This window comes from Podarcis raffonei, chromosome 6 (genome assembly GCF_027172205.1).
Source record: "Podarcis raffonei isolate rPodRaf1 chromosome 6, rPodRaf1.pri, whole genome shotgun sequence".
In the NCBI taxonomy this organism is placed as follows: domain Eukaryota; kingdom Metazoa; phylum Chordata; class Lepidosauria; order Squamata; family Lacertidae; genus Podarcis; species Podarcis raffonei.
In genome coordinates, this window is record NC_070607.1 from 18,272,057 (window position 1) to 18,291,876 (window position 19,820).

Sequence of the window (19,820 nt, forward strand, 5' to 3'; positions counted from 1 at the left end):
CCACCTCAACTTTCTTGCTTTCCATTTCAGCCAGTGAGATTGCACAGGGCTCTGTGATGAGAATGAAAATCGATTCTGTTCATGAAGGCAACCAGAGTATGTATTTGCCATATTGGAAAACTTAAACAAAAAGGAAGATTTTATATACATCAGTCTTGGGAACACAAGTCAATTTTTTTGACATACCATTGCATTTGAAAAAAGCAACAAATTCTCTCTCTCTCTCTCTCTCTCTCTCTCACACACACACACACACACACAGCAAACAGCATTTCCAGAATAATCATTAAAGTCATGTGAGAACCTATGGCCTGCAGGCAGAATCTGGTCTGCCAGGCTATTGCAAGTAATCTACCAGGCCTGGCCAAGTAAAACTCCTCTTCTGCTTCTGCTAAGGTGCCTCTTTGCAGATATTGTTGGACTACAACTCCCATCATCCTTGACCGTGTTGACTAGAGATGATGGGAGTTGGAGTCAAACAACATCTGGAAGGCCACAGGTTCTCCCAATCACATCACCGTGCTTGTTAAGTTTCCAAAGTACTTCAAATAGATAACAACAACAATTTAATATTTATACCCCACCCATCCAGCTGGGTTCCCCCAGCCACTCTGGGTGGCTCCCAACAGAATATTAAAAACACGATAAAACATCAGATATTAAAAAAGTTCCCTAAACAGGGCTGCCTTCAGATGTTTTCTAAAAGTCAGATAGCTGTTCATTTCCTTGAATCAGATGGGAGGGCGGTCCACAGGGCAGGTGCCACTACCAAGAAGGCCCTCTCCCTGTAGCTTTGCTTCTCACATTGAGGGAACCACCAGAAGGCCCTCAGAGCTGGACCTCAGTGTCCGGGCTAAACTATGGGGGTTGAGACGCTCCTTCAGGTATACTGGGCCGAGGCTGTCTAGGACTTTAAAGGTCAACACCAACACTTCGAATTGTGCTTGAAAACATTGTTCAAGCAACTAATTTTCATATTATTAGTACCTCTATTTTACAGAATGGGGACTGAAGCTGAGAGGATACTGGCATGCTAAAGATAATGCCTGAAGGCAAGATATGAACTAGGATTGTCTCTCTCCATATCTCACATGCTTCATGGTGGTGCTTTATTAAGGAGAAACAATTATTTGAACCTTTCCCAAATATATCACATATAAAAGAAATTAATGAAGCAACCCTATGTGCATGCCAGAAGATGGAATTTCTATCAAAACAGAGGGGAAAAGTTCTTACCTAGACAAATGGGCACTTTTGTCCAGTTCCCATTGTTACAAAAAGTTCTGTTTTCTCCTTCCATGGCATAATATTTTTGGCATTTGAATTCTACTGAAGAGCCAGATGCATATTGCTTCTGTGATAAGGTGATAACGTCTCCATTCTCAATAGTGGGTGTGTGACTACAGTTTTTCCCCATTTCTAGTAAATAATAAAGTGATAGGAACAGTGACTTAGTACAGTTACCAAAGGTCAAAAATGAAGGACTTTGAAATCCCTTTGTTCAAATCAGGCATGTTGAGCTAGAGTATTTCTCTATCTCTTGGGATACAGTGGTACCTCGGGTTACGAACTTAATTTGTTCCGGAGGTCTGTTCTTAACCTGAAACTGTTCTTAACCGGAGGTACCACTTTAGCTAATGGGGCCTACCAGTGCCGCTGTGCAATTTCTGTTCTCATCCTGAGGTAAAGTTCTTAACCCAAGGTACTACTTCCGGGTTAGCAGAGTCTGTAACCTGGGACCGTCTTCGCTTCCCAGACAGGAGCAGGTCTTTTGCATCTAGCTGTTGTTTTGTGATACCACAAGGTGCTAAAAGAAAGAAAGGGAGGGGAGGCGGGGATCATCATTGGGACGCATTTCTCTGTGTGTCCTATTCCATTTGCCCTCTTTGTGCTGCAAGGTTACCTCATATCTGTAGCTGTCTTTACGTGTTCAAAACAGGAGGATATAAACACATGAGGAAACACAATAGGGACAAACTCTTTTGCTGCACCCACTCAGTCATTCATTGTGGTTTCTGTCAACTTCCATTTAAGTCCTGAAAAAACCCATTAAGGTCAACATGGAAGTAAAAATAGTCTCTAACTTGCCACCCACTGAAATGTATGGGGATGTATTTAATAGCACCACCCTATAGATGCACTTCAGAAGTAACTCCCATTCAGTGCAATGGGCTTAATCCTTGGGATGGGGTATAGGATTACAGGCCTGTATGTCATTTGATTGTGACCCTTCTTTTCTTTTTTCCCCCATCACAGTCTTGAGAAAAGGAGCAAGAGCTCCAAGATGCAAACTGGCCCAAAGTGACACCTTGATTACATGCTGGAGGTAGGATGTGAATTCAGATTCAACTTTGCATGCATATGAGTTTCCAGAGGCTATGTTGGACACCCCACATTTTGATTTAGAGTTTGCAATATTGAAAGTCAAGATGCCTCCTTACCCAAGCACCTGGGTGCAGGTGTCCACTTTTGCCCACGACACGTTATCCATTCAGTGCCTTCCAAGACATATCCAGGGTTGCACTTGTATTGTGTTCTGTCACCCTCCAGGTACCTGGCCTTCTCATCACTTATCATTTCCCCAAAATCAATGTCAGGTGGTTCTAGACAAACTGCAATTATATTTACCATCAATATCAACATTCTCACATTTTCCTGAAAGCACAGTAAATATCAGGGACCATGCTGTGGAGGATTGCACTGAGGAGAAATGGTGGGAGCCTCCTCCTGCCCCCCGCCCCCCACTCCTGATCCAGATCCTGAATTTTCCCAGGAGCAGGAGCACAGTATAGATTGGGAACAGTGGTTTGCAGAGGGGCATAGTTCAGAAGGCAGAAGCTGGGATATACTGGATGGTGAACACCTAGAAGAAGAAACACTGGAAGGGAGAGGGTTAACAGATTCACAGTCTCTAGACAGCATTCCTCCACCGCCCTCCCCAAAGCTAGAAGGGCTCAGAAAGTCACAGAACAGAAAGCACAGAGGGTACAAGCTGAGATTACGAGACGTAGAAGTGACATAGGTTCATAGGGACAGAAGGCGGTGGGCTATTTAATTGGGAGCACCGCTATTACTAAGAGATGGGTTCTTAGTTCTCTTGCTGTGATTACTAAAGTTTCTAACTAGTAAAAAGAATCCTTTTCCTTTCTTCTGCTTATCTACAGCCACGGGGGAGGACACCAATTCCCTGAAGCCTGACAGTAAATAAATAAAGCTGTACTTTGAAACCAAACACAAGTCAAATATTTCCCATTATTTTTTTTTAAAAAGTAAGCTGATGCTATCATTTTAATGTTATGTTAACGTTTAGATGTTTTTTTAAATATTTATCTGTTATAGCCTTATAGTTTTTGAACTAACGATAAGTGGTAAAACACATTTTGAAAGTTGGAACTCTGAAAGACACATTAAAAATGTGTTAAATAAATGCATCTTAAATCCAATATTTTTCAAAATAACCGTCTACATTCAATCAAATTTTATTAAACGGTCGCAGACCAGATTAACTCGTACAGCTAGTCAGCAAAGCATAACACCGGAAAAAACAAAGGACAATTTCAGTACAGATTAGGCCCTAACAGCAATTTAAAATTAGACAGCATAAATAAAATTAAGTATTTGCCTTCGCCTGCATATTGGCATTGGAAAGCTCTTGTTTCCTGCGCCTAATAGCGGCTACACAGAATTTGGCAACATTAATCGTAATTTCAGGAACCTTATCTTCTACCAAGGCTCTCATACGTTGGAGTTCTGGTTCATTTTTGAGCTTTTGTAGAACTGGGGCAATAAGGGTCAGGCGTAGATCCTCGTAGTAACTACAGTGCAGTAATACATGCAGACTTGTTTCCACTTCCAATGAGCCACATGGGCAAACACGTGACCCCGAGGACTGGGGTCTAGACATCATCATTCCAATATTCAAGAAAGGAAACAGAACTGAGCCAGCTAACTACCGACCAATCAGTCTATTAAGTATTATTAGCAAACTGTACGCTGCTCATTTATGTGATAAATTAGTGGAGCGGATGGAAAGAGAGCATATTTTATCATAAGCTCAAGCTGGTTTTAGAGCAAAGCGTTCAACTATAGACCAGGCCCTTATCCTTCAACACCTGGCAGACAAATATTCTAGAAAAGGGGGGTCTTTATATGCAGCTTTTGTGGATTTTAAATCGGCTTTTGATCTAATACCAAGGGACAGACTCTGGGAAAAGCTTGGTGCTACAAACATAGATAAACCGTCTATATTGGTAATCTTCAAGTATAAGCATTTATAAGGCTGAAATGCTCTACCATTTACAATATAATCATCATCATCATCATCATTTATTATTTGTACCCTGTCCATCTGGCTGGGTTTCCCCAGCCACTCTGGGCGGCTTCCAACAAAGATTAAAAATACATTAAAATGTCACACATTAAAAACTTCCCTAAACAGGGCTGCCTTCAGATGTCTTCTAAATGTCAGATAGTTGTTTATTCCTTGGACATTTGATGCGAGGGCATTTACAAGTTGATATATTAATAAAATCATTACTGCTAAGTATACTGTTGAGCTTTTCATACATTAAAAAGTGTGGGCTCACCATTTTGAGAAGTACAGCATGTCCACAGAAGAAATGGAAGAACGGAGAACAGCCAGCTTTCCATAGCGTTGCTTGTTGCTCTGGACCACAGGATACTCACTTTCTACAACTAATTTTTCTAATGACTGTCCTTGCAAAAAAAATCACTGGTGGTTCATGGCTCTGTGCCGTGAGAGGAGGAAGGATTACTGGAATGGTGAACATGAACTTTGAAACCAACAAGGAGTACTTGCGAAAGATTTGCATTGGCACAGCACTTGGTGTGGTGATGGCAGCTAGGCAGAACAGCAACAAACCTTTCTTACCAAGTTGCAAACTTCTGAGAAAGCCCTTTTAGCTGTCCTCTAACAGCAATGTGCACTACTAGGCAGAGCTAGCTCAGCTCCACCAGTTGCAGAGAAGCAGCACGAGCACTAAAGCCAATTTGGGGTGAGACATTATCCACAGTTTCCCCTGTTTTCCTCTACCTGTCATGGATCCCACAGGAGTGTCATGGAGTATCCTGAGAAGAAATGTTTAGAGAGTTGGAGCTGGAGGGTCCTGGGGAGGCTCCAAGCATTTCGGTGGGATCACTGCCATAACTCCAAGAAGTGTCCAATCCCATTGAGGGATTCAGGAGCCTGGGAGATAAAGAGCAGGATACCAGGGAGGGGCTGAGCAGGTTGCAAAAAGAAGTCTCTATAGCAGCGGACCCACCTCACTGAATGCCCCCTGCCACAGGGCTGCCTATGGCTCCACCTCCTCCTGTCTGTGAGGAACCTGCCCCTTCTGCGGAGCCAACTGAGAGGAAGTCTGATGTCAAGCAAGCCTGTGGGTCACAGTTTGGTGCATTCGTATTCCCATAGCTGTCAACCGTCCCTTATTTGGCGGGAAACTCCCTTATCCCAGCACCGTGTCCCACTGCTGTCCCTTATTGATGATGTCCCTTATATTTCCCGGGTTTCAAAGGAAGCAGCTCCTCTCCCTCCCTCCCTGCCAGCCAGGGAGGAGGGAGGCTCCAACTGTGTTGCTTGCCTGCGTTGCTCACCCAATAAGGAGTCTAAGAACGACTGGGGGGGTGGAGCTTGTATGCCTTGTGCCGATCAAATTGGCCACATTGCCTGGGGACTCGCCTTTGCTCAGCGCTTCCCAGCGGAGAGGTGATGGTGGTTTCCTTGCTGCATCCCCTTTGCCGGGTTGCTGCGCTGTGGGAACCACTGCTTGAGGCTTTGTTTGGCTGCTGGCTGGGCTTTCTGCCTTTGGCTCGGTGGGGCTCAGAAGTCGGACATACCTGTGCTCTGAAAATCCCTTATTTTGGCTGCTGATCCCTTATTTCCGAGGCTGCTGGTCCCTTATTTTCAAATCTGTAAGTTGACAGCTATGCGTATTCCTGAGCCCCCACCCAACTGCCCCCGATGAATTTTTTTACTTTCACCACAGTACAGCACTCCCTGCTGCCTGCTGCTTTTTGCTATTTTAACCCAGACACCTCCTTACAACAATATTATGTCATCATATAAGTGTCATTCTCATTTCATTCAAATTCCTGATGTGGACTTTCTTTGGAAATACTCTATCAGAAAGGAAAGAGGGTGTACCTTCACAGTGCAAGGATTCGAGTGGTAGAATAAATATTATGCTTTGGATGGTGCTGCTTTTAGTCAGCAAATTACACATCCTCTTTCTGAGATTAGCAGAAAAAGTATTGTGAGATCTCCTTTCTCTTCCACCTCCTGCTTTCTTTTTTCACTTCCTTCTCAGCTCCAACTCCTCCTAGACAAGGGGCTTTTTTCTTTTTCTTTTGGGGTTTCCCCCTCCCAGCTCTCTTCCTCCATATACCTCTTTCATTTCCATTCCCTCTAATATTTGCTGTTCCTTTACCCCATCGGTCAGAGAAACAAGCAGCTACAGCCAGACTGGGAGAAGCAAGAAAACAAAACAAAGCAAAGGACTCATTGCTTTGCTACCAAGCTTATTTTACTTTTGAGAGGCAAAGACTTCAAATTGCATGGGAATCAGATTTAGGCCACCCAACTAAAGATCACAAATGGGATGGTATCTGGACCACTCTCCCACTTAAAACCACCTTGGTTTACTTACAGGAGACCTTGCTCAACATCCAATGGCATTGAACACCAGTTAGGCTGGCAAAAAATAATCCCTTCCTTTTTATGTTGGAAGGGCTGAGGAAAGCTTGGTTACTTTATTCATGTTTGATGGGAAGACCCTCATGTTAAAAATTTTTGAAATAGAGTAATTCTTCATTATATCCTCAGCTACTGGCCAACCCTTTTCTCCAAATCCTGCCTTTGCCTTACTAACTTTGGACATAGACTTAGGCTCCACCCTGCACCACAGCAAACTAGTAGGCTTCTTACTGACTGCAGCAGGATTAGTGATAGCTTGGCAATGGAAGAACAAGGCAGAAATACCCTTGAACATAGGGGAAAATAATATATGGGATACAGCACTGTCTGAGCTTCATAACAGACAAAGGCATTACAAATAGAGATACCTTCCAAGGAACGTGAACCCCTGTCTTTAACTATGATAATGACCAAAATCAAGAACTTCTTATACCAACTGCTCAATATTCTCAGCGGAGAGGTTGCATTAAGTATTATGTTTGAATGTGTAAGTGTAAGTCTAAGAGACAGTGGATGAAACCAACACCATCAGTTGCACTGCTGAATAAGTGTTTAGTGGTTATTGTATTCGTATTTATTTAAAAACCAATAAAAATTGTGTGTTGTTGTTTTTAAAAAAGGAAAGTGCAAAAATCAACAGTAACAGGCAAGCACAATAGCTTACGGGGGGGAGAATAATTAGTCAGCATGCTTTGCTTTCTCCCCCACCCACTTCAAATTAACCTCTTCTATAAGTTCTCGGTTTATTGTGCAAAAAGGGCTTTGTGGTGTCATGTGTTTACTTGCTTGACACTTACTACTTATGCAATTTCCAACAAAGTGCAAAGCCTCCCACTCCCAGCTGAGGATCAAAGTGCTTCCTTCCAAGCAGAAGACTTCTCTTTTTCTCTTTCCATGGTTCATTTTACATATCATAAATCCTTGCATATTTTACAAAAAAAAACCCTATACCATTCAGTATTCCATTCACCAGAACTTATTTACACTGTTGAATTTATCTTGATGCTGCCAGCGTATTCAGCTGTACACAGTTATTTCCCATATATTCAAAAAACATTTTCCAATCTTCTCTAAACATATGTTCTTCTTGTTCTCTTATTCTATATGTTAAGTCTGCAAGCTGCACACTTTCTGTCAACTTAAGTTGCCATTCTTCTTTGGTTGTGACCACACTTGTTTTCCATTTGGGGGCTAACAAAACACGGGCCACAGTACTGGCGTACATAAATGACCTTTTCTGACACCTGGGAATTTCAGTCTGAATTATCCCCAACGAAAAGGAGCAGTTTCTGACATGAAGCGCCAATTCAGTGGGACTGATCCAGCTCCCATGGGGAGTCAGGGGCATCGTAGAGCAGTTAAGAGACCTGGAAGGAACACCATGCATTGCATAGACAGGAGGCAACATTGGTCTGACTCTGGCACCTGTGAGGTCATGTGCCCTTGGCAAGTGCCCCCACCCGGCTATCTGAGCTAGTCTGTGAATCGGGGAATCGCTTTTAAGAAGGGTAGAGCCTTGATGAGGATTTGGAAGAAGTCGTCTTCATATATCAGAGTGAGACAGCAAGCAAACTCCTAAAGTATTTTAGATAATTCAGGAGGGATCACCGAGAGTCAAGAGCTCATCATTATCCTGAGATACATGATGGAAGATCCATGTGCCCATCGAGACACTTCCTGATTAAAGGAGCTGAGATGATATACCCTTTCCTGCACAGAAATTCCAATGTACGATTGTGTTGAACCAAATGTGAATGTCTCCGACCTCCAGACAGAAGCAGTTGCTTGGAATCCAGCTGTTTTTTTGTGATCCCGCAGGGTGCTGCAAAGGGTAAAAAAAAAAAAAAAAGCAGTTAGTCTTCCTGGTCTTCCTGGAAGACCAAAACTTCAATAAGGAGTGGGGAAATTTTATAATGTATCTTAAAAACCACTATAAGCAGCTGAAAACATTAGCAGGATTGCAATAACACTTGTATTGTAGCAAGAACTATGGATACAATGGAGTTATATACAATGGAGAGCCAGTGTGGTGTAGTGGTTAAGAGCAGTAGTCTTGCAATCTGGGGAACCGGGTTCGCGTCTCCGCTCCTCCACATGCAGCTGCTGGGTAACCTTGGGCTGGTCAGACTTCTCTGAAGTCTCTCAGCCCCACTCACCTCACAGAGTGTTTGTTGTGGGGGAGGAAGGGAAAGGAGAATGTTAGCCGCTTTGAGACTCCTTAGGGTAGTGATAAAGTGGGATATCAGATCCAAACTCTTCTTATTATTATTATTAAAAAATTGGTTTGTTAAAAAAAAGATGCAGTAGGAAAGGTTTAATAATAGAACCCGTTGAGGGGAAGTTCGGAAATCCAGAGATTTGGGAGAATCTTGTAATTTTGGACGTGTGCTGTTATGATTGTAAACTTAAATATGTAAAACCAAAGAAAAATTACCACAAAGAAAAAGAATCTGTTAGTTTTATTTCATTAGCAGAGCCTCGTAGTAGTTTGTTTAGTGAGAGTGGTGGGTGGCACTGTCGTCTAAACCACAGAGCCTAGAGCCTAGCTCCCGTTGCTCGGTCCCTGCTCCTGCCAACCTAGCAGTTCAAAAGCACGTCAAAGTGCAAGCAGATAAATAGGTACCACTCTGGTGTGAAGGTAAACGATGTTTCCGTGCACTGCTCTGGTTTCACCAGAAGCGGCTTAGTCATGCTGGCCATATGTCCCGGAAGCTGTACGCCTGCTCCCTCGGCCAGTAAAGCGAGATGGGCGCCACAACCCCAGAGTCAGTCACGACTGGACTTAACTGTCAGGGGTCCTTTACCTTTTTAAAGTACCACACTCGTCCAAATGCAAGACCCCACTGATAGCCTGCACCTGTTAAATCACAGCTTCAGGTTTTATACACGTCAGGTTTGGGGAGTGGGGAGTGTGGCCTCTATTCAGACCAATATGGTAGCATCTGTGATTCCTTCTTCATTTATTTACTCCCCTTCACAAGAAGGATGGCCAGAGGAAAACAGGCTGCAATTTACCTAGACAAACTGGACTCCATAATTTTTAGCTGTTGCTATAGATGTTGATCCCCTTCATGGATCACTGCCTTGTCGTGGCAAAGGGGCTTAAATAACTCAGAGAAGCTATGAGCTATGCCGTGCAGGGCCACCCAAGATGGACAGGTCATAGCCGAGAATTTAGACTAAATGTGATCCACCTGGAGAAGGAACTGGCAAACCACTCCAGTATTTTGCCAAGAAAACTCCATGGACATAAAAAAGGAGAAGCTTTGAGAAGAAAGTGAGAGTTTCCAAGGCATGCTCTGGTTCATGGGGTCACGGAGAGTCAAACATGACTAAGACGACTAAACAACAATAGATGTTGATAGTATTTGGGGTAACAACACAACTTATTCCGAATCCTTGGTTAGGGTGACAGAAGAGCAGAGAAAATCCGTATGCTCCTTAACCATCCCATGTGCTCTTTGACTAACCGGGAATCCCCCTCTCTTTATGTATTTAATTATTTAGGTGTTTTTTTTACACTGCCCACTTAACAATGTTCTCTGGGTGGTTAAAAATGAAAGATTACAAAAATAAAAATGAACAAGCATCCTTAAAAAATCAATACAGAATAAAGCTAGAGTGCAAAACTAAATAAGTACATAAAATATATTTTGAGAGTGTCCAAAGTCTTAATTCTCACAAAATTAGATTTTATTATCTTCCTCCTGTTGGAATTCTAAGTAATTCTGGGCAGACAGTGTATCTGGGTTGCATAGCCAAACCTGCATGTCTCACTCATTGCACATTGCACACTATCAGTTGTACATACAGCTGTATATACAGAGGTATAATATTTTAAAATATTTTATCCACCATCGTGGCACTGTACTCTTAATTATTTGGGGGAGGTTAGCAAGAACCAGTGAGTATCAGTTTGGGATCAAAAGAAATGTTCTCTTTTTTCACAGGGCAAAAATGGCTTTGCAGCTTGAACTGTAAAAATAAAATTTTAATAAAGTGTTTGCTAAGAGCCTTGTAGCAACATATCCAAGGCAAAGTCCCTTGAGGATTGCACTGTGAGGTTTCCTGCTCAGAGTCTCAGATTTGTGAAACAGCCCTCAGAATTTATCCTAGATTTCATTCTTTCTGACTTCCTGTCAGCATACAGAACATGTCCCTTACCCAGACACTTCAGTGGTTCTGTCCAGTTTTGTCCATTGCATATCATCCATCCAGATCCTTCCATCACATAACCGGGGTTGCACTTGTAAAATGCCCTTATGCTCTCAAATTCCTGAAACTGGGTTCTCACACTTCTTACAGTCTCTGCAAAGTCCACTTCAGGTGGTTCTCCACAAACTGGAATGATATTTAGTGCCAAGATTCCATTATTATTATTATTATTATTATTATTATTATTATTATTATTATTATGAAATTTCATTTCATTTCCAGGATTCCGTCTTTATTACAATTCAATAAGCATGACAGTTTATGGTTTTGTTTTTTACAGAGCCCTCAACAATAGGTTTTGTGCACGTTCCTGGTTACTTTGTTTTGCTCCCCTTGTGTATTGCTATTATTTACCCACCCATCATCCTAATCCATCCCACAGCAGAAGACCTTGCAGACGTACGAGGTGTACTGTGGGCTCATGAACCACTTTTAAGAAAGGACAGAAAATTAAAAGAGGTGTGGGGTAAGGAGACAACAGGGCAGATAGATAGTCACAGCTGGGGAGAATTATGGGAGAAACGTATGTTGAAAATGCTGTCTATAAGAATAAAAGAAAATTATTATAAATTATTTTGGAGGTGATATTTAACACCAGTCAGATTAAATCAAATAAACAAGGGATATTCAGTGTTATGCTGGAGGGGATGCCAGGAAACAGGGAATTATGTTCACATGTGGTGGGGGTGTAAATATGTACAATATTCTTTTTTGGCAAAGGGTATTTAAGGAGATAACAGAAATCACTGGGTTAAAGCTGACTGAAAGTCCAGAGGTAGCATTATTATCAATTAACGATGAGGTGGAAGGTTCACAGGCTATGATGCTCACAAATTTATTGACAGCTGCACGAATTATTATAGCTAGAAAGTGGAAGGGGCAAGCAGAGTATAAAATGGAAGCATGACATAAAAAGGTATGGAATATAGTGATTAATGATAAATTAACATGTGCCATTAAGGTAAGACAGGGAATATGCAGGAGAAATGATTTTGGGGAGATATGGAGGGCGTTTGTAGAATTTCTACTGTTAAAACAATAAAGGGTCAAACCACCGCAAGAGGTGTTGAAATTCTGGGAGGCTGGATAGTTACAATGGAATGGTCTCAGTGGTGGGGTGCATATGTTTATTCTTATTTATTTATGATTATTTTAAGGAGGAGGAGGAGGAGGAGGGACAGAATCTGTAGGAGCAATTGGACAAACTGGCTTTCAAATGTAAAATTGGGATAACCTTGAGTATTTCAATAATCCAAGAGGAATTATCAAATGTTGAAAGCTCATTAACCTGAGATGCATGATGGGAGATCCATGTGTCCATCGTTACACTTCATGACTGAAGGAGGCCGGAGGATATATCGTTCCCGGCACAGGAATTCCAGTGTCCCGTTGTGTTGAATCACATGGGAACGCCTTCGGCCACCAAACAGAAGCAGGTGTTTGGCATCCAGCTGCTCTTTTGTGATACTGCAGGGTGCTAAAAGAAGACGAAAAAAGGGCAGGTGTTTTTACTGTTGTAAAGGTAAAGGGGCCCCTGACCATTAGGTCCAGTCGTGACCGACTCTCGCTTTACTGGCCTAGGGAGCCGGTGTTTGTCCGCAGACAGCTTCCGGATCATGTGTCCAGCATAACTAAGCCGCTTCTGGCGAACCAGAGCAGCGCACGGAAACGCCGTTTACCTTCCCGCTGGAGCGGTACCTATTTATCTACTTGCACTCTGATGTGCTTTCGAACTGCTAGGTTGGCAGGAGCTGGGACTGAGCAACGGGAGCTCACCCCGTTGTGGGGATTCGAACCGCCGACCTTCTGATCGGCAAGTCCTAAACTCTGTGATTTAACCCACAGCGCCACCCGCGTCCCATTTACTGTAGTTAGGGTAGCCTAAACTCAACCTAGGATTGTACAGATGGTCCAGCTTTCATCATGTCAATGGAGAAAACGAATAGGACATTAAAGGCTTCATTGTGCCCGCATATCCAAATTCACTTAACTTACTCTTTTATTTATCTTCTTTATATATATACTCTTATATAGCTGCAGGTTATTGCAATAACCCTGCCAGTGTTTTTATCTCTTTACAACTGATCTGTAAATATTCAATAGACCATTTCCATTCTTTTATAAAAAGTTTGTTATCTTGATTTCTTATTCTTCCAGTAAGTTTCGCCATTTCTGCATATTCCATAAGTTTTTGTATCCATTCTTCCTTTGCTGGGACTTCTTCTTTCCATTTTTGGGCAAGTAACATTCCTGCCGCTCTAATCGCGTACATGAATAAATTTCTATGCAATTTAGGTAGTTCTATCCCTATAATTCCCAGAATTCTTTTGGGGGGGGCAATTCTCATTACTCTGTCATATGGAACTTTCTCCCAGCTGACATCAGCCATGTCCCTTCACTGTTGTACTGCTGGCACCTAGCAAAGTCCTTTTAATTTCAGCAAGCATTTTAGATACGTTTTTAAATTTTATTTTATGGTTATTTTTTTAATAGTTTTTAGTATAGTATAGTATAATTAGGTCTCTAACGTCCCTTGAAGGACAGCCAAATTTAAATAACAATCTGACACACAGCTGTGAGGCATTTGCGAGCTTTTTTGCGGAGAAGGTCCTGTTGCTCCGCCATGACCTTCCTGCCAATTTGGACACAATAAATGAACTGGAGGCCCCTCGACTGTCCTCGGGTCCAGTATTGGACCACTTTGACCGGATATCTCCAGCCGATGTGGACAGACTCCTCCAAGCTGGAAAGCCCACCACCTGTCCTCTTGACCCGTGCCCGTCATGGCTGATTAGAGCGTGTCCAGATGAGGTGCGGGCCCCCCTGGGGGATATCATCAATTTGTCCCTTGGCACCGGGATATTCCCAGGGGAACTGAAGGAGGCAGTGGTGCGTCCGCTCTTAAAGAGAACATCATTAGATCCCTTAGATCTGTCCAATTACCGCCCGGTTTCGAATCTCCCATTCCTGGGTAAGGTGATTGAGAGAGCGGTTGCTGAACAGCTTGGTAGGTTTCTGGATGAAACATCGGCTCTCGATCCATTCCAGTCCGGCTTCCGCGCTGGTCATGGGACCGAGACGGCTCTGGTCGCCCTAACAGATGATCTCCGCAGGCAGCTGGATCGAGGCGGGTCAGGGCTGCTGATTCTTTTAGACCTGTCAGCAGCCTTCGACATGGTCGATCACGAACTCCTAGACCACCGCCTTGCCGACGTGGGGATCCAGGGCACAGTCCTCCAATGGCTGCGCTCGTTTCTCTCTGGTCGGGGACAGAGGGTGGCGCTTGGGGGGGAATTGTCATCGCGCCACTCCTTGGTGTGTGGAGTGCCTCAGGGTGCGATTCTCTCCCCGATGCTTTTTAACATCTTTATGCGCCCCCTCGCCCAGCTTGTTCGGAGTTTTGGGCTGGGTTGCCATCAGTATGCCGATGACACCCAACTCTATCTGTTGATGGATGGCCATCCTGACTCGGCCCCAGACACACTGACCAGATGCCTGGAGGCTGTGGCTGGATGGTTACGTGGGAGCCGGTTGAAGTTAAATCCTTCGAAGACAGAGGTCCTCTGGCTGGGACGGGACGATATGGGATTGAGGGGGCAACTCCCATCTCTTGCGGGGGTGCAGTTAGTGCCAGCACCGTCCGTTAAGAGTTTGGGTGTAATCTTCGATACCTCCCTCTCTATGGAGGCGCAGATTACAGCTATAACAAAGGCGGCATTTTTTCATCTCCGCCAAGCTAAGCAGTTGGCCCCTTATCTCTCTCGCCCTGACCTAGCCACTGTGATCCATGCGACGGTCACCTCCAGACTGGATTATTGTAACTCGCTCTACGTGGGGCTGCCCTTGAGACTGACCCAGAAACTCCAGCGGGTGCAGAATGCCGCGGCGAGACTCCTTATGGGGTCTTCGCTGCGAGACCACATTCATCCGGTGCTATATCAGCTGCACTGGCTCCCGGTGGAGTACAGGATCAGGTTTAAGGTGCTGGTTTTAACCTTTAAAGCCCTATACGGCCTAGGACCCTCGTACCTACGGGACCGCCTCTCCTGGTATGCCCCACAAAGAAACCTACGGTCTGCAAATAAAAACATCCTGAAGGTCCCAGGCCTCAGAGAGGTTAGGCTGGCCTCAACTAGAGCCAGGGCCTTCTCGGCTGCGGCTCCAATCTGGTGGAACGCTCTGTCAGAAGAGACTAGGGCCCTGCGGGACTTGACATCTTTCCGCAGGGCCTGCAAGACAGAGTTGTTCCACCAGGCCTTTGGTCAGGGCGCAGCCTGACTCCCTCCTCTGGCAACCTGCACAGAGCTTTGTTTAATGGTTGCCATTAACTTGATTTTAATTAATTTTTATAATGAAATATTTTTAGAATGTTGGTTTATTTGATTGTTTGATTATTTGATTGTTGTTAGCCGCCCTGAGCCCGGCTTCGGCTGGGGAGGGCGGGATATAAATAAAATTTATTATTATTATTATTATTATTATTAAGAATTTCAACATAACAAATTATCAGAAACATATCATCTTCATCCCCCCCCCATTTTTTCCCTTCCCCCCACCCTAAGAAAAACCCTCCCTCCCTCCCCCCAAGATTTCCCTTAGCTCCTCTCTCTGATTTTTCAACACATATTATTTTCTGCATATTATAAAATTGTTTTAAGATCCTTAAATTATCTATCTATTATGTTAATAATAATAAATTTGTGTGTGTTTATTCAAAACCTGCCAAGGAGTCCAGTTCATTTTGGTTTTCTTTTCCAGTAATTTGTAAAAAGTTCCCATTCTTCTTTAAAGCCAGTTGTCCTTGTCTTGCAGTTTGTATGTCAATTTCTCCAGTTCCACATAATCCATCAATTTCCCTTGCCACTGTTCTTTTGCCGGGATTTCCTCATTCTTCCATCCTTGTGCTATTAAGACTCTTGCCGCCATTGTCGCATACATAAATAAGTTCTTTATTTTCCTTGGCAGGTCTTTTTCTACAATCCCTAACAGAAATGCTTCTGGTTTTTTTTACAACATTTAATGGTTTATTTTGACTGCTTTTCTCCCCTTTTCATAGGAGCCAACTCTGAGGGGGCATTTCCATTCAAATGGGGGGGGGGTGCCGTGAATTGTGATCGATTATGCGGGGCAGGGCTTACCTGCCCCCACCCAAAATATTTTATTCAAGTTGGCACCCTTCTTCTTTTTATCCTTTTTAAAATCTTCCTCTACACCAGAATGCCAGATGAAGAGAGCACTTTTGAGAACAGTTGGCAACTCTGGCTCATTACACAGCAGACTTGTGGGAGTCATCCCTTAGAAATTATCCTAATAAACAAGCTAACAGAATATGATCTCTTACCCAAACATTTTGGTGGTGTTGTCCACTTTTGTCCATCGCATGTTGTCCACTTGGGCCCCTCCAATACGTATCCCGGGCTACACGTGTACTGTACTCTTGCATTCTCAAATTCCCGAAATTTAGTTCTCTCACCTCTTACCGTCTCCCCAAAGTCAACTTCAGGTGGTTTTTCACACACTGGAATGATATTTAGCATTAATAATCTGAAGAAGGAAGACAGAAGTGCCTGGCGCGCTCTGGTCCATGGGGTCACGAAGAGTCGGACACGACTAAATGACTAAACAACAACAACAATCTGAAGAAGAGATTTGACAATAATTTATATATCATATTTAATTCCGTTTCCGGGATTATTGCCATTTGATAAGCATGGCAGTTTTTACAGAGGTTTTGTCAACGGATTTTGTTGGCAATCCTGGTTATCTAGTATTCTTTGTATTACTCTCCTTGTAAAGCTGTTCTTTTTCCTTGCCAGTTGTGTAAAAGAGGCTGTGAATCTCCTTTACTGAAGACTGATGATGATGATGGTGTATTTATACCCCACTCATCGGGATGGGTTTCCCTAGCCACTCTGGGCTGCTTCCAACAAAATATTAAAAATACAATAAAACACCAAACATTAAAAACTTCCCTAAACAGGGCTGCCCTCAGATGTCTTCTAAAAGTCAGATAGTTGTTTAAATAAATGCAGGAGGGCATGATGCTCTGGTGTCTTCTTGTTTCAGCCCTAAGCTACTGCTTCTTGAGCAACATAGCATAGAAGGATGAAGATGGAGGTTATGGGGTTTTTGAGGATGATGTTCCTATACTGACACCACCATTTATTTATTTATTTTTTATAAGATATTTATTAACCTTTTTTTTTTTAAAGAAAGACATAAGTTCACAAAATATAAAAAATAAGAACAAAGAGTTACAAAGATAACAAGAGAACATAGAAAATAAAAAAATAAAAGGAGAAATACAGGTATTATCAAAAAGAAAAATATATAGAAAATACATACAAAAAACAAAAAACAAAATAGCTAAGAAAAAACGTTTAAAAACAAATCCAGTTTTCAATATCTATAAACTCATTTGCTTATTTTCTTGACTTCCTCACACCTCCCTTTTTTGTATTCCCATTTATATAATCGATTCAGCAAATCCTTACCCTCTTTCCTTAATTTTAACTTTAGATCTTAACCTATTATAACAATATATTTTCATCCATTTATCAATCCGTATTTACATATTCTTATTAATCTTATTACCAATGCCACTTATTTTCAATCCAACATCATTTTAACATTCATTAATTTTACAGTATTTCCGCAGGTATTCTTTAAATTTCTTCCAATCTTCTTCCACCAACTCTTCTCCCAGGTCCCGCTGACACCACCATTTAATTCAAGTCAATACAAAGGGAAAATCCGTATCTATCATGGCCATATTTATCATCCATATTTAGTCGTGGCCAGCATGACTAAACCGCTTCGGGCACAACGGAACACTGTGACGGAAAGCAAAACACATGGAAATGCCGTTTACCTTCCCGCTGCAGTGGTACCTATTTATCTACTTTGTTGGCAAAAGCTGGGACAGAGCAACGGGAGCTCACCCAGGATTTGAACTGCCAACCTTCTGATCAGCAAGCCCAAGAGGCTCAGTAGCTTAGACCAGAGCACCACCTGCTCCCCTTCATATTTACCACTTTTGGTTAGCTCTGCCGTTAGGTATTAAGACAACTGTCTCATGCAGCAGGTGCCAGAGGCGACGGCAGCCCCTGCTTGTTCCTCCATCCCCATTCCCCTCCGGTGACAACATGGCCTTGCTTGGGCACCCTCCCTCTATCTGATCAGGTGACCAGTCGGCTTTTGTACATGGAATGGAAAGGAAGCACCATACTGCCCATTGCTTCAGGCAACAAAATGTCTTGGACCAGCCCTGAGGATCACCAGCCCACCCTCTTCCATTCTTCACCAGTTAATCCTTTTGATACCAAGCAGAACAGCCACCTCCCTTCCCCCTGGTTAAAACTGCCTCTTTATCTGAACAACTTACCATTTTGGGAAGTACAGCCTGTCCACAGAAGCAACAGAACTATGCACCTCAGCCGGTTCATCTCAGGATGTCAGGCAATTTTCATTTGATCTGCCACGTGCAGTCTAGCTCCGAAATGCTCAGAGGAGGATAAACAAGAGTCCAAGGCCTGAGATCAACTCCCCCTGTTGTAGTTAATGGTTTGCCACAACACTGAGATATGCCTTCTTTGGTGACTGGGGGAAATAGTGGGAGGTGGAGGAAATCGTTAAAAAAAGCATTTGCTGTTGAAAGGCTCTGTAGGTTTCGTGTTGCAATCTGGGCAGCAAAAGAAGCAAAGCTAAACCGGGAACATGAGAAGCTGTCTTGTTGTTCCAGATCAGATTTTTTGCTCATCTGGGTCAGTATTGTCTGACTGGCTTCAGCTCTCGGGCAGGGAGATCATCCATTACCTGATCTGTTTAATTGAAACTCCAGGGATTGAATTTGGGGCCTTAGGGGGGGCAAAGCATGAACTACAGTCCCTCCTTCAATCTAAAGGTACACACACACACACACTTTCCCCTCTGGCAAGGAAAAATCCGATCAATGCATTGGGATGTGCTTTGCTTAGCTGGCTGCAGCTTTTGTCGGGGGGAATGTCTTATTTTGAGAAGAGCTAGTGTCAAAATGCTCACCTTTACTTCAACTATTGAACATTCATTTATTTACTATTCTATTTAGATCATACTTTCCCACCAATGTGCACAAGGTGGTCTACATGATCCTCACCACCAGCATCCCGTGATAAAAGAGAGAGGATGCAGTAACATGACATGTAAATAAAAGGACCTTCTCCAACTTCATTGTTTTGAGTCAATTGAACCTAGATCTCTGGATAAAAAACTTTCTTTAGCAACTGTGTGGACTGGTCATGTTGTACGGATGCCTGATGATCGTCTTCCCAAGAAACTACTCTATTCCAAACTTAAAAATGGAAAGCATAATGCTGGTGGGTCAACAAAAGAGGTTTAAAGACTCTCTCAAGGCAAATCTTTAAAAATGTAGTATAAACACTGACAACTGGGAAGCACTTGCCTGCGAGCGCTCCAACTGGAGAATAGCCTTTACCAAAGGTGTCACAGGCTTCACAGATGCTCGAACTCAGGACACAAGGGAGAAACGTGCTAAGAGGAAGGCACACTTGGAAAATCCACACCATGATCAACTCCCACCAGGAAACCTATGTGGAAGGACGTGTGGATCCAGAATTGGCCTCCACAGTCGAGTGATAGCCAAAGAAAAAGAAGCAGCAACAGCAAAGGTGTATATAGCTGCCAACTGGAAGTCTACCAAGCAATGTTCTCGATACCAGTGGGTTGATAAAACTGGGAGACTGTGACCTTTGACAAGTTTACTCATCAAAAGTAGCAAGCTAAGCATCCCCCATATATATATATATATATAGAGAGAGAGAGAGAGAGGGCGAGAGAGATACACTTTTGAAATATGCCTTCTCCTATGTCATCTCATACATCTGACAAGAATTTC

At 43.0% G+C, this 19,820-nt stretch overlaps 2 protein-coding genes across 2 annotated transcripts; both read right to left on the reverse strand.

The window, feature by feature from the left end:
* Positions 1–1,460: 1,460 nt before the first annotated feature.
* On the reverse strand, positions 1,461–4,694 carry LOC128415103 (complement factor H-related protein 3-like). The gene is made up of 4 exons (XM_053390969.1): positions 4,587–4,694; positions 2,442–2,612; positions 1,734–1,807; positions 1,461–1,484 (listed from the first exon to the last, which is right to left on the reverse strand). Exons 1-4 carry the CDS (start codon positions 4,648–4,650, stop codon positions 1,461–1,463), a joined length of 333 nt encoding a protein of 110 aa, XP_053246944.1. The 5' UTR covers positions 4,651–4,694.
* Positions 4,695–7,672: 2,978 nt separating this feature from the next.
* Positions 7,673–18,533, reverse strand: LOC128415363 (coagulation factor XIII B chain-like). The gene is made up of 5 exons (XM_053391468.1): positions 18,312–18,533; positions 16,269–16,445; positions 12,216–12,404; positions 10,877–11,053; positions 7,673–8,534 (listed from the first exon to the last, which is right to left on the reverse strand). Exons 1-5 carry the CDS (start codon positions 18,370–18,372, stop codon positions 8,341–8,343), a joined length of 798 nt encoding a protein of 265 aa, XP_053247443.1. The 5' UTR covers positions 18,373–18,533; the 3' UTR covers positions 7,673–8,340.
* Positions 18,534–19,820: the final 1,287 nt, after the last annotated feature.

Coding starts and splice junctions, on each gene's coding strand:
- LOC128415363 (XM_053391468.1), bottom strand. CDS start 18,372: ATGAACCGGCTGAGGTGCATAGTTCTGTTGCTTCTGTGGACAGGCTGT. Junction 16,446..18,311: donor AGGCTGTACTTCCCAAAATG/GTAAGTTGTTCA, acceptor ATATCATTCCAG/TGTGTGAAAAACCACCTGAA. Junction 12,405..16,268: donor AACACCACCAAAATGTTTGG/GTAAGAGATCAT, acceptor GTCTTCTTTTAG/CACCCTGCAGTATCACAAAA.
- LOC128415103 (XM_053390969.1), bottom strand. CDS start 4,650: ATGGAAAGCTGGCTGTTCTCCGTTCTTCCATTTCTTCTGTGGACATGC. Junction 1,808..2,441: donor ACCTGCACCCAGGTGCTTGG/GTAAGGAGGCAT, acceptor TCTTTCTTTTAG/CACCTTGTGGTATCACAAAA. Junction 1,485..1,733: donor GGAAGCGAAGACGGTCCCAG/GTTACAGACTCT, acceptor GGGATTTCAAAG/TCCTTCATTTTTGACCTTTG.